The following is a 20,822-nucleotide window of genomic DNA, read 5'->3' on the forward strand; positions in this document are numbered from 1 at the left end:
ATTTCCAGTAATTCCCAGCAGCCATCGTAGCTATATTTGGTAGAACAACGAGCACTTTCTCAACTCCAGTCAATAACTACGTTAGTGACATTACACATTGCACTAATATAAATAGAGGTTAAATCTTTAGATCATTTAAGAGAAGTCGCCCTATGTGTACAGAAATTTGTTTCAGGGCCTTTAAATAGCTGGTGGTGTAGGCAGATGTTCGTGCTCGCTTCGGCAGCACATATACTAAAATTGGAACGATACAGAGAAGATTAGCATGGCCCCTGCGCAAGGATGACACGCAAATTCGTGAAGCGTTCCATATTTTCTTTCCATTTTTCCCTCCCCGAGACGGAATCTTGCTCTGTTGCCCAGGCTGGAATGCAATGGCACGATCTTAACTCGTTGCCACCTCCACCTCCTGGGTTGAAGCGATTCTCCTGCCTCAGCCTCCCGAGTAGCTGGGATTATAAGCATGTGCCACCATGCCCGGGTAATTTTTGTATTTTTGGTAGAGACAGGGTTTCACCATGTTGGCCAGGGTGGTCTGGATCTCCTGACCTCCTGATCCGCCCGCCTCGGCTTCCCAGAGTGCTGGGATTACAGGTGTGAGCCACTGCGCCCGGCCTTTCTTCCATTTTCTAATGTCCAAGAGTAGGGAAACCGTAAGCGAAGTCCTGTAAGCCAAGTCACGGACCCCGTTGAGTATTCCTACTTCCAACCCCATTCCCACCTCCTCCTCCAAAAGCCAGTTTAATGCAATGGATGTTGTGCTCTTCTATTTTTATTTTTATTTTTATTTTTTGAGACAGGGTCTCGCTCTGTGGCCCAGGCTGGAGTGCAGTAGCGCGATCTCAGCTCGCTGCAACCTCCGCCTTCCGGGCTCAAACGATTCTCCTGCCTCAGCCTCCCGAGTAGCTGGGACTACAGGCGCGCACCACCACGCCCAACAAATTCTTGAATTTTAACAGAGACGGAGTTTCACCATGTTGGCCAGAATGGTCTCAGTCTCTTGACCTGGTGATCTGCCTGCCTCAGCCTCCCAAAGTGCTGGGATTACAGGCGTGAGCCACCGCGCCCAGCCTGTTTTTTAAAAATTTAATAGCGATGAGGTCTCACTATGTTGCCCAGGCTGATTTCAAACTCCAGGCCTCAAGCCCTCCTTCCACCCCGGCCTCCCAAAGTGCTGGGATTATAGGCGTGAGCCACCGCAGCCTCACTGCATGATTTTTGCAAGAATTCTGCAAATATAAAACTGTTCCAAAATTACAAGTTAACAATGGCCCAAATATCAGAGTGTTTTTTCTGGATCAGGGTTCAGTTCTCCAAGAGGGCCACTCAGTGATCTTACAGAAAATCCCCATTCCCAGGCAGCAGGTAGGGGTTTAACATTCTCAGGGGCCCGGGTGTGGTGGCACACACCTGTAATCCCAGCACTTTGGGAGGCCAAGGTCGGAGGACAGCTTGAGTTCGAGACCAGCCTGGGAAACATAGCCAGACACCGTCTCTACAAAAAAAATTAAAAATTAATGGGGTGGGGGAGGGGGGGCGCTGGGCAGGGTGGCTCAGGCCTGTAATCCCTGAACTTTGGGAGGCTGAGGCAGGCAGATCACCTGAGAACAGGAGTTCAAGACTAGCCTGGCCAACATGTTGAAACCACATCTCTACTAAAAATACAAAAATATTAGCTGGGCATGGTGACACATGCCTGTAATCCCAGCTACTTGGGAGGTTGAGGCAGGAGAATCACTTGAACCCAGGAGGTGGAGGTTGCAGTGAGCTGAGATTGCGCCACTGCACTCCAGCCTGGGGGACAGAGCAAGACTCTCTCTCAAAATAAATAAATACATAAATAAATAAAATAGCTGGGTGGGGTGATGCACACCTGTAGGCCCAGTTACTCAGGAGGCAAAAGTGGGAGGATCACTTCAGTCTGGGAGGTCAAGGCTGCAGTGAGCTGGGATTGCACTACTGCACTCCAGCCAGGGCAACACAGCCAGACCCTGTCTAAAAAAAAAAAAAAAAGGTTGAATTCCTAACTCCCACTACCTCAGAATGTGACCTTATTTGGAAACAGGGTCTTTGCAGAGGTAATCAGGTTAAAAGGAGGTGATTAGCGTGGGCCTAACCCAATGACGGGCGTCATAGAGATGGATATTTGAGCACAGACATGTGAGGAGAGGACGATGTCAAGACAAGACATAACACACAGGGAAAACGGCCACTTGGAGATGAGACCGCAGCAATGTGGCCACAAGCCATGGACACACGAAGTCCCCAGAAACCAGGAAAGGCAGGAAGGCTCCTCCCCTAGAGATGCTGGAGGAAGCACTGCCCTGCAGACACCGTGACCTCATTCTTCTACCTCCAGCATTGTGAGAAGATAGATTTCCCTTTTGCTTTTCTTTCACATAGGGCCTTCCTCCGTACCCAGGCTGAAGTACAGAGGCACGGTCTCAGCTTACTGCAGCCTCAGCCTCCCAGGCTCAAGTGATCCTCCCACCTCAGCCTCCCAAGTAGCTGGGAATGCAGACGCACACCACACCCTGCTAATTTGTGTGTGTGTGTGTGTGACAGAGTTTTGCTCGTTGCCCAGGCTGGAGTGCAAAGGTGCGATCTCAGCTCACTGCAGCCTCTACCACCTGGGTTCAAGCAATTCTCCTGCCTCAGCCTCCTGAGTAGCTGGGATTACAGGCATGCACCACCACACCCAGTTAATTTTGTATTTTTAGTAGAGACGGGGTTTCTCCATGTTGGTGAGGCTGGTCTTGAACTCCTGACCTCGTGATCCACCTGCCTCGGCATCCCCAAAGTGCTGGCCTTACAGGCGTGAGCCACCGCGTCCAGCCAACCCTGCTAATTTCTCTCATGTTTTGTAGAGGCAGGGTCTTGCTATGTTGCCCTGACTGGTTTCAAACTCGTGGGCACAAGCGATCCTCCTGCCTTGGCCTCCCAAGGTGCTGGGATCACAGGCGTGAGCTACTGCGCTGGCCTTCTGTCATTTCAAGCCCCCTGTGTGAGACTCTCCATTACAGGGGCCCCAAGGCACTCGTACAAGCCACTCACCCAAGGTCTACAGGGGCCCCAAGGCACTCGTACAAGCCACTCACCCAAGGTCTACAGGGGTCCCAAGGCACTCGTACAAGCCACTCACCCAAGGTCACACGGCAGGTGTGTGGCAGAGCCAGGGTTTGAACCCAGGCATCCAAGGGCAGAGGAGCCAGGGGGGCACCTGCAGCCCTTGGTGGCCAGGACCTACTAAACCCCTGGCCCTGCCCCGAAGAAAAACACACATAGCCTGAGGCCAGAGCACCAGAAATTTATTAAATTCCCCACTTTCCCCCAAAACACAATTACCCACACGCAGCGACGGGGTGGGGAGGCCCCCCAGCCTGGCTCCTGCAGCCTGGGCCAGGAGGACCAGCATGGGGACACAGGAGCTATCAGGCAGGAGTCAGGCTGGGGGACGGGGGGACACGGGACAGGGGGGACAGACAAGGTAGTGCAAGGGCAGAGGCTTCTGGCTGGAAGTCCTGGACCCCCAGCATAAAGCAGGGGAGGAAAGGAGGCAGGCTCGTATAAAGCAGGCGACCCTGAGCCCTGACACAGGTGGCGTGGGGGAGGACACGCAGAACAACGAGGATAAAACCAGCTCTTAGGACCGTGGCTTCTGTCCTGGGTCTCAGGGCACACGCGCACACACACGTACAACATAAGATGCTTCTGGCATGAGGGGCAGGGTCCCAGAGACCCCACCCTCATTCAAGCTAAAAACTGGGAGGGGCTGGGACCAAGACCCATGTTTTACCAGTGGGGTGAGTATTTTTGGTTTTTCTCTCCAAAAGGGAAATTTAAAAATCTACAACAAATCACACCAAATTCATTAAAAGTGATAAAAACCCAGCCTCCCCCTCCTCACTTGAGCTTCAGACCGGGCCAGAAAAGCTCAACGATGAAGAAACAGGAACACGCCCAGGTCAGGTCTCCCCACCCAAATACAAGTCCCGGAGTGGGAAGCTTGGAGCTGGGATGGCATGGGCAGCCCCAGCCACCAGCGTCTGTTGACTGCCAAGAGCTGCGTGAGGAGGGGGCAGAGTGAGAGAGACCACCCCAAGTGAAAAAGGTTTCCGAGGACAAATTCTAAAAATATGAAAGATATTTTAGCCGAAGGTATCGGAGGGCTTGGCGGCTGGGCGAGGCGGCAGCGGGGTCTCCGCGGGGCCGCCATCAGCTGTGCTGCTCCAGGTAGGCGGACAGGAGCAGCCCCGGCGGCAGGAAATCCAGGTGCCGATTACTGACCTTCATCTGCCGCTTCCCCTCCAGGTCGGCACCTGCAGAAGGGACCAGTGGGGCAAGAATGGGAGGAATTTGGGAGCCGCGGCAGGTAGAGGTGCCTCGGACCCGCAAGGCCCTCGCTTCTTCCCAGGGAGGTCGCCGCCAGCTGGTGTGTGCTGGTCACTGCGGCCTGGCTGGCCCTAAGCCCCCAGGTCCAGGAGCCTGGCTCACAAGAACACCTAAGGCTCCCTACAGGAGCACTCTCCTTGGGCCCATCTCACTCCCCGCTGGCACTCATTCCACTGTGCAGATGGGGACCCTGAAACGCAGGGGGCGTGAGGCCGCATGGCCACTCACACGCCTGCCTGGTGGAGTGTCCGGCCTCCCCTCAGGCTCCCTGCCCTGCAGAGGTGGCTTTGAGGCACCCAGGTCCTGAGTGGTCCAGCTCCCACCAGCCTCCCCTTCCCCATCTCCCCCTCACTGCAAAAAAATGAATGACCTGGCCAGGCGCAGTGGCTCATGCCTGTAATCCCAGCACTCTGGGAGGCCAAGGCAGGAGGATCATCTGAGGTCAGGAGGTTGAGACCAGCCTGACCAACATGGTGAAACCCTGTCTCTAGGGCTGGGCGCGGTGGCTGAAGCTTGTAATCCCAGCACTTTGGGAGGCCGAGGCGGGCGGACCGCGAGGTCAGATAGAGACCATCCTGGCCAACACCGTGAAACCCCGTCTCTACTAAAAAAAAAAAAAAAATACAAAAAATTAGCCGGTCGTGCTGGCGGGCACCTGTAGTCCCAGCTACTCGGGAGGCTGAGGCAGGAGAATCGCTTGAACCCGGAGGTGGAGGTTGCAGTGAGCCTAGATTAGGCCACTGCACTCCAGCCTGGGCGGCAGAATGAGACTCTGTCTCAAAAAAAACCAAACCTAACCAACCAAAACAAAAAAAACGAGCCATGTCCCATGTGAGCTCCGTGCCTCAGCAGTCCCCTCTGCCTGGGACCCCAGTCCTCTACTCCCCATCTTGCTGGGACCCCTCCTCTTCCGCGTCAGGACCACAGCTCCACACCCACCAAGCTCCAAGCCCCGCACCCCCAGCCAAGGCGCGATGTTCTGAGCAGAGGCAGGCATGGGGGCTGCATCTCCCACAGAGGGAACAGAGGGAGGCATCATCAGGTTGCCACGGAAACCGTCGCCTTGGCAACTCCAGGCCAGCGGCAGAGACAGGTGTGAGAGGCTCAGGACCAGATGGGGTGCCTGAGGCCAGCGGCGCCTGCACAGACCTTCACTAGGGGGTGAGTTCTGAGACTGAGCCCCGTTGGAAAAGTGGAACCCAGGGGCCAGTAGGGGGTCTCGCCTGAGGTCCCATGTGTGGTAGGCGGGAGGCCTTAGAGTTAAATGCGAACCTTCCAGACACTGCGTTCCCCCATCTTATCTCTGGCTCTGGGAGGTCCCTCAAATCCAGGCTTCATCACCCCCACCCCGGGCCCCGAAGATGTAGATGAAGGAGCATCTGTGTCCAGCAGCCTGGTTGTGTCTGCGGTCACCCTGCGTGGGGCCGAATATGCAGGGAGCTTCTGGTGAATTCAAGGCAGGGTCCCACTGCCACCCCTGAGTTCGTAGCGTCCCCACTCCGGCCCCGTTCCCTACCTCCCCATCAAGCCCCACTCTGAGGAACCAGACCCCTGAGACCCCGGCCACTTTCCCAGGTTGAGCTGGCCAACTTGAGGTCTTGGGGGCCACCGGCACTTACTGGCCGAGATGAGGTCCATGTACTGGCAGACGGCGTGCAGCAGGAGCCTCTCGAAGCTGTGGGGAACCGGCAGTGAGCGCCTTGCAGGGGCCGCAGCGTGGGGTGTCCGCCCACCTGGCCACAGCCTGGGGGCGGTCCACCCACCTGGCTGCAGCCTGGGAGGGTCCGCTCACCTGGCCGCCCCCACTTACCTGTTGTCCAGCATTGCTGTGTACACGGCCTGGGGGGACACGGAGAAGAACCGAAGCAGCCGCTCCTCCCAGGTCTCCAGCGTTTCCTGGGGAGGGCGGCCAGGTGGTCAGGGAACTGCGGGACCTGCGGGTGGGCGGCCAGGGAGGTCCAGGGCTCCCAGGAGCCCACAGCGCTGGGCTCAAATATGACCTCTGACCCACCACGTGAGGCTGCTTAACTGTCTCTGAGGCCACCATGCCACCTCCTGCCTGTGCCTTCCGCAGAGGAAACTCCTACACACCCTGCGGTGCCCGCCTTCGTTGCCCCCGCCCTCCTACTCAGGGCCCTGGTCCCGCTGTCTGTATCCTGCCCTATTTCCCCGGACACGACCTGCACCGGGTGAGAACTTGTGCCTGGGAAACAGGCCTTCAAAAAAGACCAGGCTGGTAGAAAGGGGAGGCCCGGCAATCCCGCACTCACCATGGGGATGCGGCTGCGCTTCAGGACGGCTCGCAGACGCCGGCTGATGCGCTGGAAGCACTCGCGGGGTGTATAGGCAGGATCCTCTGCAGGAGTGGGGGAACAAGGGGCAGTCTTGGGGCGCTCGTACTGGCCCTGCCCACCTGCCAGACCACGCCCACCTGGGGAAGACCACGCCCATCTATGCCTTGGCTTCTCCTGCCCACCAAACCACACCTTCACCAATACTGTGGCCCCACCCAGCCAGCAGACCCTACCCCCACCTGTATGTTCACCCCAGCTAGACATGAGGCCCCACTCACTCTAGGCCCACACAAGCCAGCTAGCCCCACCCCCATCCATCTCCAGGCACCACCCCTACCCACTGCCATCCAAATCCTGCCCCCACATCCTGGCCACATCCACTCCATGTCCCGCCCCATCCATATCCTACCTACCCCATCCCGGCCCCACACACCCCATTGCCCTGTCCTCATCCATACTCTGGCCCCACCCACACACTAGGTCCAACCCACTCCAGGCCCCCGCCCACACCCCATCCATACCCTCCCCTCCCCGTCCCGGCCCCACCCACCCCAGGCCCCGCCCCCATCCATGCCCTGGCCCCACCCACACCCGCCCCAGCCAGGCCCGCACCTCTCCTCCGGTCCTCCCCCCGGCCAGGGCCCCTCCTCCGCGCCTTGCTCCTGCCCTCATCCTCCAGGTAGCGAAGAACCCGCTCCTGCTCCTCCCCGGAGCGGTTCATGAAATCGTTCCAGACCTGGAAGAGAGGCAGAGAGGCAGGCTTGCCATGAGACGCCGGGGCTGGGCTGACATCCCCGGGCAAATGGGCACGGAAGGCCGCCAAGCACGTGGACGCGCTCCTGCGATCACCTCTGTCCACTGAGGGGCCGCTGCTTGTGTCGGGCCCTGAGCTGAGCGCAGGGAAGCCAGGAACAGGGATGGGCCCAGCTGTCTCGGGGTGGGGGGGATTGAGGTGAAACACTCCTGCAATCGTTGGAGGGTTCCCAAACGTGTTGGGCAGGTGAATCCAGGAGCTCGAAGGTTCCAGGGGTGGGGTGGGGATTCTGGCCTGGTCTGGGGACCCCAAAGGAGACTGAGGGGCCTTCATTAGGAGACCAGAAGTGGGCGGGTGCTCCTGGCGGGGGGACGGGCACAGGCGATGGCCTGGCCGTAGGAGAACTGATGAGGAGCTGCCGGGGTCCCCCCGTGGAGGGAGCGAGGGGGTCGGGGGCCGCACCTCCACGTAGGTGGCGTTGTTGCAGGCCTCGGCAAAAATGCCTGGTGATGCAGGGGGTGCCAAGTCCCCGTCCTCCAGCCCAGGCGGGCCCCCATCTGTCTCCAGCAGGGTCAGGAGGTACTGGGCTAGGTGGAAACAGATGCTCTCTGGGCCTGGGTGGCATTCGGGGACCCCCAGGCACTATGGGGACCCAAGAACTAGCCTTCCTCCTTTTTTATCATCTCAGCCTCCACACCTCCATGCTCCAACTGTCTTCCCCAGAAGGTACAGAAACCACCTAGACTCCAGGTTCTGGCTTGTCAAACTCCTACATATCCTTTAAAGCCCCAGCTCCAATGCCCAGGGTGCCCTCCCACCCAGCCCTGATCCAAGAGTCCAGGGGGTGCCTGTGTCTGGCTCTATTTATATGGTCCCCCGGCCTACAGCTGACACCTCTTTGGGTCCCCAGCCCCACCCAGGCACAGCTCATGGGAGGCATAACAGATAACACCGACATGCACGCCATTCTACAAGGCCCAGGAGTCCCCAGGAGGCGCCTCCCGACCCCTGCTCACTGTTCTCCAGGCGCTGGAGGCTCTTCCGCCCCTTGGCCTTGGGCACGAGGTCTGAGTTCCGCACTGCCTGGTTGATGAAGTGCTGTTTCCGCCTGGAAGCCGAGAGCCTCTTCACCTGGGAGCTGGCTAGGGCAGGCAGGCAGCTGGGAAGGGGCCTGTGGGCCGGGGCAAGGGTGGTCCTCAGGGCCAAGGCTGGCCAGGATCTCCGAGAAGAGCCCTACCACAGCCATGGCCCGCTTGGTTTCTCCCAGCAATGGAGAGCTCACCCCTACGATGTGTGAAGTCCTGGGCCCTTAAAATCCTATTTTGTTTCATCCTCACATCACCCAGGAAGCAGATACAATTGTGAAGACGGGCCAGGTGTGGTGGCTCATGCCTGTGATCCCAGCACTGTGGGAGGCTGAGGCCGGCGGATCACTTGAGCTCAGGGGTTCAAGACCAGCCTAAGCAACATAGCAAGACTATGAAATAAAAAAGACTATTATTTTTTTCTGTCTCCACAAAAAAAAAATAATTAAAAAATTAACCGGTGTGCTGGTACATGCCTGTAGCCCCAGCTACTCAGGGGCCTGAGGCAGGAGGATCACTTAAGTCCAGGAGGTCGAGGTTGCATATGGCACCACTGCACTCCAGCCTGGCCAACAGAGCAAGACTCTGTCCAAAAAAAAAAAAAAAAATTAGGTCAAGCACATTGATTGGTTCATGCCTATAATCCCAGCACATCGGGAGGCCAAGGTGGGTGGATCACTTGAGGTCAGGGGTTGAAGACCAGCCTGGCCAACATGGTGAAACCCTGTCTCTACCAAAAAAATACAAAAATGAATCAGGTGTGGTGGTGTGCGCCTGTAATCTCAGCTTACTCAGGAGGCTAAGGTGAGAGAATCGCTTGAACCCGGGAGGCGGAGGCTGCAGTGAGCTGAGATTGTGCCACCGCGCTCCAGCCTGGGCATCGGAGTAAGACCCTGTCTCAAAAAAAAACAAAAAACTGTGATGACAGATTAGTAAACTGAGGCTCAGAGAAGTGAAGACACTTGCCCAAAGTCACACAGCAGGTGAATGACCGAGAAAAGCTGCCACCCACCCCCAACCCCAGTGTTCAAGGTGTTAGCTGTAAGCCAGCAAGGCCCACAGCCTTTGGGATGTGAACGGCTTCCTTCAGAAACAGAGAGTCAAGAAACTTGATTTTATCCACATCCCCCACCTCCAGCAGCTGAGGAGCCAGTAAACAGCCCCAGAAGCTCAAGGTGATGCCTCAGCCCCCCCAACCCCCGCTTAATGTCCCCCATCCCCTGGGCCAGTGGGGCTTCAGCGGCCCCCCCCAGAGCTAATCGGCCTGGCCGGAGCAAATGGCATTAACTGTGGAGATGGATTAGCTGTCACAGCTGGGCCTCCCACCGAGAATCCAAGGGCCAAGCCACTCAGTGCAGGGGGGGCGGGTGGGGGGAATAGGCAGCCACCCGGGAAGCAAGTGGTGGAGGGGTAAGTACGCACAGCAGCCACCCGGCACCCGGGAAGCGGATGGTTGGGGGGAGGGGGGATAGGCACGCACAGCAGCCACCAGGCACCTGGGAAACAAGCGGGTGAGGTTTGGGGGGAGGTAGGTGTGCACAGCAGCCACCCAGCACCCTGGAAGCAGGCTGGTGGGGGTGGGGCCTCTTGGATGGGGATTTTTCTGGCAAGGAAAAACCACACAAGCTGGGTGTGGGGGCTCATGTAATCCCAGCACTTTGGCAGCCCAAGGTGGGTGGATCCCTTGAGCCTGGGGAGTTTGAGGCTGCAATGAGCTGTGACTGCAATACCGCGCACTCCAGCCTGGACAACAGAGCAAGACCGTGTCTCAAAACAAACAGGACGGGCGCAGTGGCTCACGCCTGTCATCCCAGCACTTTGGGAGACTGAGGTGGGCAGATCACAAGGACAGGAGATCGAGACCATCCTGGCTAACACAGTGAAACCCCGTCTCCACTAAAAATACAAAAAATTAGCCGGGTGTGGTGGCGGGTGCCTGTAGTCCCAGCTGCTGGGGAGGCTGAGGCAGGAGAATGGCGTGAACCCGGGAGGCGGAGCTTGCAGTGAGCCAAGATCGCGCCACTGCACCCCAGCCTGGGCGACAGAGTGAGACTCTGTCTCAAAAACCAAACAAAAAACCGTAAAGCTAGCTCCACTGGGCTCACAAACCCCCACACCACAGGGCTGACCATGGCCTCCAGGGTCTGGAGATACCAGGATCGGCTCCACCCTTATCTCCTAACTCCACCCCGCCTGAAACACATTGTGCTCCAACCCCACAGTGGCACCTCCTGGCTGCTGCTACTTTCAAGTCACGATTTCCAGTCCCGCCTCGGACCTTTGCACAGGCAGCCCGGGTTTGCTGGCTGGCTGTAACCCCCACCCCCGGCACTCACAGCCATGCCTAGTACACAGGAGGGGACACTCAAAAAAATAACCACCAAATCAATCCTCAATAAAAATTCCGTGATTCCAAGAGAGTCCACAGTCCAAAATCCCTAATAGCATCCATTGTTCTCAACACAAAAATTAAAAGCAACCCACCCCACCCCTGCAACCCCCAAAAGACTGGAAAACGCTTGGAAACTCTAGGCCAGTTGAGACAAGATTCAGTCGAGGGAAGCCGGGCACAGTGGCTCATGCCTGTAATCCCAGAGCTTTGGGAAGGTGAGGAGGAAGGATAGCTTGAGGCCAGGAGTTCGAGACCAGCCTGGGCAACATCATGGTCCCCGCTGCTCAGGAGGCTGACGCGGGAGGATCACTTGAGCCCAGAAGGTGGAGGCTGCAGTGAGCTGAGATCGTACCACTGCACTCCAGCCTGGGTGACAGACCAAGACTCTGCCTTAAAAACGAAAAAAAAAGAAATGCAGTCAAGGGGGCCAGAAATGAGGGCAGTGCTCGCCAGGGTCCACACACATGTAAAGAGTCCTCAAGGCTTAAGTCTGTGCACTTTACAGACCAGCTGTTACATCTCAATCAAAAGTAAACAAGCTGATTGGCGGGCGCGGTGGCTCACGCCTGTGTTCCCAGCACTTTGGGAGGCCGAGGTAGGCGGATCACTTGAGGTCAGGAGTTCAAGACCACCCTGGCCAACATGGTGAAACCCCGTCTCTACTAAAAATACAAAAAATGAGCTGGGTGTGGCGGCGGGCGCCTGTAATCCCAGTTACACAGGAGGCTGAGGCAGGAGAATCGCTTGAACCTGGGAAGCAGAGGTTGCAGTGAGCCAAGATTGTGCCACTGCACTCCAGCCTGGTGAACAGAGCGAGACTTGGTCTCAAAAAAAAAAAAAAAGTACGCTGGGCGCAGTGGCTCATGCCTGTAATCCCAACACTTTGGGAAGCTGAGGGGGGGGCGGATCTCCTGAGGCCAGGAGTTCCAGACCATCCTGACCAACGTGGAGAAACCCCCATCTCTACTAAAAATACAAAAATTAGCTGGGCATGGTGGCGCATGCCTGTAATCCCAGCTATTCGAGAGGCCGAGGCAGGAGAATTGCTTGAACCCAGGAGATGGAGGTTGCGGTGAGCCAAGATCATGCCGTTGCACTCCAGCCTGGGCAACAAGAGTGAAACTCTGTCTCAAAAAAAAAAAAAAAAAAAATTAGCCAGGTGTGGTGGCAGGCACCTGGAGTCCCAGCTACTAGGGAGGCTGAGGCAGGAGAATCACTTGAACCTGGGAGGTGGAGGTTGCAGTAAGCCAAGATCGTGCCACTGCACTCTAGCCTGGGCGACAGGGCGAGACTCTGTCTCAAAAAAAAAAAAAAAAAAAGTAAGCAAGGTGAGGAGACCCAGGGCTGCCTGAAGCGGGGGAAGGGGACAGGCAGATAAACAGTACAGTCTCCACAGACTGCGGCAAAAATCTATGAAAAGTCATCAGAACAAAAACCTCACATATGCACAAGTACCCACCAATAGGGACCTGCAGGCAGAGGCACAGGTCAAGCTTCCACCCTGGACCAGGTGCTCAGAACTCAATGGCCCAGGCAAGCCTGGAAACTCTGAAATCACCTCCTCGCCGGGCTGCAGTGTTAGCAGTACAGGTCCTGGAATCTCAGCCCAGGGTGTGAACCCCAGCTACGAAGCTTCACCCTGAAAATACCCCCTTTTTTTTTTTTTTTTGAGACAGAGTCTCGCTCTGTCACCCAGGCTGGAGCGCAGTGGTGCGATCTCAGCTCACTGCAACCTCTGCCTCCCAGGTTCAAGTGATTCTCCTGCCTCGGCCTCCCGAGTAGCTGGGTATACAGGCGCCTGCCACCACACCTGGCTAATTTTTTATTTATTTTTAATAGAGATGGGATTTTTTTTTTTTTGAGACAGAGTCTCGCTCTGTCGCCCCGGCTGGAGTGCACTGGCTCAATCTTGGCTCACGGCAAGCTCCGCCTCCCGGGTTCACACCATTCTCCTGCCTCAGCCTCCCGAGTAGCTGGGACTACAAGCGCCCGCCACCATGCCCGGCTAATTTTTTGTATTTTTAGTAGAGACGGGGTTTTACTGTGTTAGCCAGGGTGGTCTCGATCTCCTGACCTCGTGATCTGCCCACCTTGGCCTCCCAAAGTGCTGGGATTACAGGTGTGAGCCACCACGCCCGGCATTTTTTTTTTTTTTTTTTTTGAGGCAGAGTCTCCCTCTGTTGCCCATGCTGGAGTGCAGTGGTGCGATCTCAGCTCACTGCAACCTCTGCCTCCCAGGTTCAAGTGATTCTTCTGCCTCAGTCTCCCGAGTAGCTGGGATTACAGGCACGCGCCACCGTGGCTGGCTAATTTTTTATTTTTAGTAGAGACGGGATTTCACCATGTTGGTCAGGCTGGTCTCAAACTCCTGACCTCGTGATCCACCCACCTCGGCCTCCCAAAGTGCTGGGATTATGGGTGTGAGCCACTGTGCCTGGCTCACCCTGCAACCTTTAACAGCCCTCTCTCAAAAAGTGGGAACAAGTTGGTCTGGGAGGGGTACTCAGAGCCAAAAGGGCCACTCAGAGCCAAAATGGCCTGGGACGAATTCCCCTCATCTCAGCTGCCACTTGCTTGTTTTCCTCCTATGATGGGGAACTCACCCCTCAGCCATGCCACACTGCTTTTGATCATAAGTATCCCTGGACTGAGTATTTTCCCCATGTTGGGCTCATTTCCTGTTACCTGTGCTGTCCCCTGGGAGGCAAGTGCTATTACTTTGATGCCCATTATGCAGATTTGGGTTTTTTGTTTTGTTTTGTTTTGTTTTGAGAAGGAGTCTCACTCTGTTGCCCAGGCTGCAGTGCAGTTGTGCCATCTTGGCTCACTGCAACCTCCACCTCCCTGGTTCAACCGAGTTTCCTGCCTCAGTCTCCCGAGTAGCTGGGATTATAGGCGCCCACCACCACGCCTGGTTAATTTTTGTATTTTTAGTAAAGACGGGGTTTCACCATGTTGGCAGGCTGGTCTCGAACTCCTGACCTTAAGTGATCCGCCTGCCTCGGCCTCCCAAAGTGCTGGGATTACAGGCATGAGCCACCACGCCCGGCCCCCATCATACAGATTTGTAAACCAAGGCACAAAGTCACCGCCCAAGCTCCCATTGCTGCAAAGAGGGCAGCTGGAGAAGGAGGTGGTGGACCATGCCCTCAGCACGGAGCACAGCAGCCAACGGGCACTCAGTGGGAATACAGGGTCATGTTAAGCCAGCGTCTCTGAAGCTGGATCAGCCTGAAGCTGCCTCCCTGAGGCTGGAGCACTCTGTCCCATGCCCCAGATTCACCCACAATCCCCCCTGAGTCCCCGGGGCCTACTTCTCCACCCCAGCAGCTGGACAGGGCTGATAACAAGTGACATCTGAGGGGAGCCCTCGGGAAAGTCAGAGGGGGTGGGGCTCGGTGACACAGCTCAAGCCCTCCCAGCAATGGGCCTGGTATCACCCCATTTTACAGATGAAGGATCTGAGGCTTGGAGAGGCGGGGCTGTCCCCCACCACTACCCAGACAATGCAAGGAGCCGGATGTGAACCTGGGTCTGACCCAGAACTCCCCCAGAGCTACCCTGCTTCCCTCACTGCCCCTCATACCAAAGCCCCACAGGCCTCTCCTCCAGGCCCACAAGGACCTGCTCACTCCTTCCCCTGCTTCAGCACAGCCCGTGGCTCCCCAGCATCCCAGGCCCAGGCGGCTCCCCCTTGGCCTAGCACTGCAACACAAGGGCCTTCGCCTGTTTCGTTTGGTATCTCAGGGCTCACCACCCTCCCCTGGGCCTCTAGTGCTGAACTGAGCACTGGAAATCGAGTCCCACCATCAGATGGAGCTAGCTGACTTCAACCAGTTTCCAGCAGGAAATTAAGAAACATCTTCAAGTTTGTCATCCCAGCACTCTGGGAGGCCGAGGCGGGCGGATCATGAGGTCAAGAGATGGAGACCATCCTGGCCAACATGGTAAAACCCTGTCTCTACAAAAATACAAAAATTAGCCAGGAGTGGTGGCGCACGCCTGTAGTCCCAGCTACTTGGGAGGCTGAGGCAGAACTGCTTGAACCTGGGAGGTGGAGGTTGCAGTGAGCTGAGATCGCACCATTGCACTCCAGCCTGGGCGACAGAGCGAGAGACTCTGTCTCCAAAAAAAAGAAAAACAAAAAAACATCTGGCCTCTGGGGTAGACAGTGGGGCCTGGGAATCACTGACACTCCTCTCCAGAAATGGAAGGAACAGGAAGACCACATCAAAATCCCCATGCCTTGCCGGGCACGGTGGTTCACGCTTCTAATCCCAGCACGTTGGGAAGCTGAGGCAGGTGGATCACTTGAGGCCAAGAGTTTGAGACCAGCCTGGCCAACGTGGTGAAACCCCCGTCTCTATTAAAAATACAAAAAAGTTATCCAGGCGTAGTGGTGGGCGCCTGTGGTCCCAGCTACTCAGGAGACTGAGGCAGGAGAATCACTTGAACCCGGGAGGTGAAGTCTGCAGTGAGCCGAGATCGTACCACTGCACTCCAGCCTGGGTGACAGAATGAGACTGTCCTAAAAAAAAAAAAACAACAAAAAACCCATGCCCAGCCACAGGCCCCTCCACACAGTGCCCCAAACTCAGGGAGCCCCAGTCTCTGCCTGATACACCTGCTCATTCCAGCCTCAGCTGTGTTCACCACCCCCAGGAATGGCCCCGCCCCCCACCTAGCCCAGTCAGCCTTACGAGGAAGCTCTGGAAACCAACTGGCCCCAGCCGGCCTGTTTACTTCTTTGCTCCTTAATCACTAGCTCACTAGACCCACAGAACAAGACAGGGTTCACCCCCCCCACCGCTGCCCTCGGTCCCAGCCTGTGACCAGCCCACAGCGGCGCTCACTGCCTGTTTGTTGAATGAATAACTAAACTTCCGTTGACACACTTCCCAAGGGCTGGTTCATCTGTTTCCCACACCACTCAACAAGACCACTTTACACATGAGGGAACTGAGGACCCAGTGGGGGTATCTGAGGCTTCCTGGACCCTGAAGGCTCGAGGATGTGTGTCCACAGAGTGGGGGGCAGCCCAAGCTGGGGAGCTGCTGGGGTTTGGGGGAACAGGCCTCCTGGCCACTTCCAATTCTACTCCTTGCAGATTTTGAGAGGGGAACTGTGAACCCTCAGTCCCGTGGGCAAAAACACACCTTTCCCAGCACTGGCCCCTCCCCCAGGAACTCACAAGAGACAGCAAGAGAGGAACCCACTTGTGCATCAGGAAGCCAGGGCTCAGGGTGGAGGTGACTCAGCCTGGGGTGGGGCAGACTGTGGCGGCCCCCAGCAGTCCCCAACCCCCCACCAGGACACAGCTGGCAGGTAAACACCCAGAGACTGAGGGCTGAGAGCGGAAACATGAGTGTATTTACATAGTTACACAGGAGTCACTACACCTGGGCTTCAAGAAGACCCAGGGTGCCAGGCGTGGTGGTTCATGCCTGCAATCCCAGCACTTTGGGAGGCTGAGGCAGGTGGATCACCTGAGGTCAGGAGTTTGAGACCAGCCTGGCCAACATGGTGAAACCTCGTCTCTACTAAAATTACAAAAATTAGCCAGGCGTGGTGGCACGTGCTTGTAATCCCAGCCACTCAGGAAGCTGAGGCAGGAGAATCACTTGAACCTGGGAGGCCAAGGTTACCGTGAGCTGAGATCGCGCCACTGCACTCCAGCCTGGGTGACAGAGCAAGACCCCGTCCCCCCAACCCCCACACAAAAAAAAAACAAAACAAAACAGAAGACCCAGGAAGAAGAGCCCATTTTGAGGGTAAATGCCCACTCCAGGTGGTTCAAGGCCCCCTTAGAGGAGACGTTACGTGGGTGCAGTGGCTCACGCCTGTAATCCCAGCTCTTTGTGAGCCCAAGACAGGTGGATCCCTTGAGTCCAGGAGTTCGAGACCAGCCTAGGCAACATAGTAAGACCCTCGTCTCTACGACAAATTAAAAAATTAGCCAGGCCAGGCGCTGTGGCTCATGCCTGTAATCCCAGCACTTTGGGAGGTCGAGGCCGGTGGATCATCTGAGGTTGGGAGTTCGAGACCAGCCTGACCAACATGGAGAAACTCCGTCTCTACTAAAAATACAAAATTAGCTGGGTGTGGTGGCACATGCCTGTAATCCCAGCTACTCAGGAGGTTGAGGGAGGAGAATTGCTTGAACCTGGGAGGCGGAGGTTGCAGTGAGCTGAGATCACACTATTGTACTCCAGCCTGGGCAACAAGAGCGAAACTCCGTCTCAAAAAAAAAAAAAAAAAAATTAGCCAGGCATGGTGGTGCACACCTGTGGTCCTAGCTACTCAGGAGGCTGGGGCAGGAGGATCGCCTGAGCCCGAAGGTAGAGGATGCAGTGAGCTGTGATCAAACCTGGGTGACAGAGTGAGACCCTGTATTAATAATAATACTACTAGGCTGGGTGCAGTGGCTCACGCCTGTAATCCCAACACTTTGGGAGGCCGAGGAGGGAGGATGGCTTGAGCCCAGAAGTTTGAGACCAGCTTGGACAAGTTAGCAAGACCCCGTCTCTAATATGGGGAAAAAAAAAAAAAAAAAAAGCATCCTCTGCTCCAGCCTGGCCAATAGACCGAGACTCTGTCTCCAATCAATTAACCAATCAACCAATCAAAGACGCATCCTTTCTCCTTCAGATACAAATCACCTCTGTAGAGATGGGTATGGCCTCTGGGTGGAGATAATAATGATGATATAATAAACATAATAACGATGATAGTAATAAATCATTTAAAAATAATACTAGCCGGCGCGGTGACTCACACCTGTAATCCCAGCACTTTGGGAGGCCGAGGCGGGCAGATCACGAGGTCAGGAGATCGAGACCATCCTGGCAAACACGGCAAAACCCTGTCTCTACTAAAAATACAAAAAAATTAGCTGGGCGTGGTGGCGGGCGCCTGTAGTCCCAGCTACTCAGGAGGCTGAGGCAGGAGAATGGCGTGAACCCGGGAGGCGGAGCTTGCAGTGAGCCGAGATTGCCCCACTGCACTCCAGCCTGGGCGACAGAGTGAGAGTCTGTCTCAAAAAAATAAACAAATAAATAAATAAATACAAATAATACTAAAGGTCGGGTGCAGTCGCTCACACCTGTAATCCCAGCACTTTGGGAGGCCGAGGCAAGCAGATTATGAGGTCAGGAAATCAAGACCATCCTGGCCAACATGATGAAACCCCAGCTCTACTAAAAATACAACAATTAGCTGAGTGTGGTGGCTGGCGCCTGTAATCCCAGCTACTGGGGAGACTGCCGCACGAGAATCGCTTGAACCCAGGAGGTGGAGGTTGCAGCGAAGCAAGATTGTGCCACTGCACTCCAGCCTGGGCGACAGAGCAAGACTCCGTCTCAAAATATTAATGCTACTAAAATAACCAATAAAACATTAACGATAATTAGTAATGAGACAATGGACACGCCCGTTTTCTGGGCCCGCCGCAGTGCTAGCTCGGTAACCCCCACCACTCGGAGAAGGGGCCACACTTACTATCCCATTCTACAGAAGGGGAAACTGAGGCATGGAAGCATAAAATAACCTGCCCAGGTGGCGCCGTCCGCACACGGAGGAGGCAGGAACGGAACACGCGCTGCCTCTTCGCCCCCCACCAACACGGACCCCAGGGGCGCACTCTGGGTCCCCGGGTCCCTGTGCGGGCCGGGGTGACACACGGCTGAGCCCCGCACAGACCGCCCCGCTTCCGGGTCCCCCGGGAAGGACGCGCAGGCTCCTGCTTGCCGGGTTTTAACCCACAAGGGTTGTGGGGATTTACCCAAAGGAGAGCAAGGAGCCGGGTCTGCCCGGAAAGGCAGGGGGCGCAGACAAGCCCACAGGGCGAGTGGGGCCGGGCGTGTGGCAGGGACCAGGCTGGAGTGCATGGCCGCGTGGGTGAACCCCGACCCGCGGACAGGGGCCCAGGACCCTCTGGCGGGAGGCTCCATGGCTGGCACCTCGGGGCCCGGGGAGTGGGGGGCAGACCCGGGAGTCGGGGGGCAGACCGGGGAGTGGGGGGGCGGACGGGGGAGGAGTGGGGGCGCGGACCCGGGGAGTGGGGGGGCGGACGGGGGAGGAGTGGGGGCGCGGACCGGGGAGTGGGGGGGCGGACCCGGGAGTGGGGGGGCGGACGGGGGAGTGGGGGCGCGGACCCGGGGAGTGGGGGGGCGGACGGGGGAGGAGTGGGGGCGCGGACCGGGGAGTGGGGGGGCGGACCCGGGAGTGGGGGGGCGGACGGGGGAGTGGGGGCGCGGACCCGGGGAGTGGGGGGGCGGACGGGGGAGGAGTGGGGGCGCGGACCGGGGAGTGGGGGCGCGGACCCGGGAGTGGGGGGGCGGACCCGGGAGTGGGGGGGCGGACCCGGGAGTGGGGGGGCGGACGGGGGAGGAGTGGGGGCGCGGACCCGGGGAGTGGGGGGGCAGACCGGGGAGTGGGCGGGCGGACCGGGGAGTGGGGGGGCGGACCGGGGAGTGGGGGGGCGGACCGGGGAGTGGGGGGGCGGACCCGGGAGTGGGGGGGCGGACCGGGGAGTGGGGGGGCGGACCGGGGAGTGGGGGGACGGACCCGGGAGTGGGGGGGCGGACCGGGGAGTGGGGGGGCGGACCCGGGAGTGGGGGCGCGGACCGGGGAGGGGGGGCGGACCGGGGAGTGGGGGGGCGGACCGGGGAGTTGGGGAGCGGACCGGGGAGTGGGGGGGCGGACACGGGGAGGAGTGGGGGGGCGGACACGGGGAGGAGTGGAGGCGCAGACCGGGGGAGTGGGGGGACGGACCGGGGAGTGGGGGGTCGGACCCGGGAGTGGGGGCGCAGACCCGGGGAGTGGGGGAGGCGGACCTGGGGAGTGGAGGCGAAGACCAGGCAGTGGGGGCACGGACCAAGGAGTTGGGGGGGCGGACCCGGGAGTGGGGGCGCGGACCGGGGAGTGGGGCGCGGACCGGGGAGTGGGGCGCGGACCGGGGAGTGGGGCGCGGACCGGGGAGTGGGGCGCGGACCGGGGAGTGGGGCGCGGACCGGGGAGTGGGGGGCGGAACAGGTAAGCGGGAACGCGGACCCGGGTCCCCTCCCCCAGCGAGCCCCCGAAGCGCCAGGAGGGGTGTCCCCGCTGAGTAACAATGAAGACCCCCCACCCAGCCTGGGGGTCCACAGCGGGCGAGAAGGGAAGGCGGGACAGGCTGAAGCCCCGGAAGAGGAGCAAGGGGAGCGAGGGGAGCGAAGGGAGCGAGGGGAGGGGAGGGAAAGGAGGGGAGGGGAGGCGGGGAGAGGATCTCAGGGGAGGGAGCCCAGCCCCCGGCGCCCGCCGCGCCCCGCCCGCCCGCGCTCACAGCAGCCGCCGCCCGCCCGGGGTGCCCTCCGCCGCCTCCGGGGCGCACTCGGGGTTCTCCAGCGCGACCATGGCTCGCACGCTGTCGCTGTCGCCGCCGCCCGGCAGGGCCTTCACCGGGCCGGGCAGGAAGTGACGGGCGCCCGGAGGCGGGCAGGGGCGGGGCCTGGGGCTGCGCGGCGGGGCGGGGGCACCCACCTCCCGGCTGCCGGGAACGAACGCGGAAACCCAGGCGCGCGGGGAGGGGATCCAGCCCCTGGGGGGACGAACGGGGAAACCGAGGCAGGAGGGGCGGGAATTCAGCCCCTGGGGGGACGAACGGGGAAACCGAGGCAGGAGGGGCGGGGATCCAGCCAACAGGGAACGAACGGGGAAACCGAGGCAGGCGGGGCCGGGATCCAGCCAACAGGGAACGAACGGGGAAACCGAGGCAGGTGGGGCCGGGATCCAGCACCTGGGGGAACGAACGGGGAGACTGAGGCGGGAGGCGGGGCCAGGCCACGATCCCTACAGCCAGAAATCTAGCTCCGGGAAGGAGGGACACCTAGGCGAGGGGTCGGAAACTCAACCACAACCCTGCGTCC

General features: G+C 58.4%; 1 protein-coding gene and 1 non-coding gene across 4 annotated transcripts; one reads left to right on the forward strand and one right to left on the reverse strand.

The window, feature by feature from the left end:
- The first annotated feature begins 210 nt into the window (after positions 1–210).
- Positions 211–317, forward strand: LOC129026103 (U6 spliceosomal RNA). Its single transcript, XR_008497436.1, has one exon. It is a non-coding gene; the product is annotated as a U6 spliceosomal RNA (small nuclear RNA).
- A 2,974-nt stretch (positions 318–3,291) lies between these two features.
- R3HDM4 (R3H domain containing 4) lies at positions 3,292–20,383 on the reverse strand. Of its 3 annotated transcripts, none has more exons than XM_054473557.2 (8): positions 20,240–20,383; positions 8,457–8,611; positions 7,903–8,027; positions 7,299–7,422; positions 6,663–6,748; positions 6,203–6,288; positions 6,012–6,067; positions 3,292–4,319 (listed from the first exon to the last, which is right to left on the reverse strand). In XM_054473557.2, the coding sequence occupies exons 1-8, from the start codon at positions 20,308–20,310 to the stop codon at positions 4,216–4,218; spliced, it is 807 nt and encodes a 268-aa protein (XP_054329532.1). In that variant the 5' UTR covers positions 20,311–20,383; the 3' UTR covers positions 3,292–4,215. The 3 variants fall into 3 exon arrangements, with proteins under 3 accessions (XP_054329532.1, XP_054329533.1, XP_063514352.1); XM_054473558.2 differs by having other exon boundaries at positions 3,292–4,330; positions 6,010–6,067; positions 20,240–20,377; XM_063658282.1 differs by having other exon boundaries at positions 3,292–6,067.
- Positions 20,384–20,822: the final 439 nt, after the last annotated feature.

Source organism: Pongo pygmaeus, chromosome 20 (genome assembly GCF_028885625.2).
Source record: "Pongo pygmaeus isolate AG05252 chromosome 20, NHGRI_mPonPyg2-v2.0_pri, whole genome shotgun sequence".
NCBI lineage: Eukaryota > Metazoa > Chordata > Mammalia > Primates > Hominidae > Pongo > Pongo pygmaeus.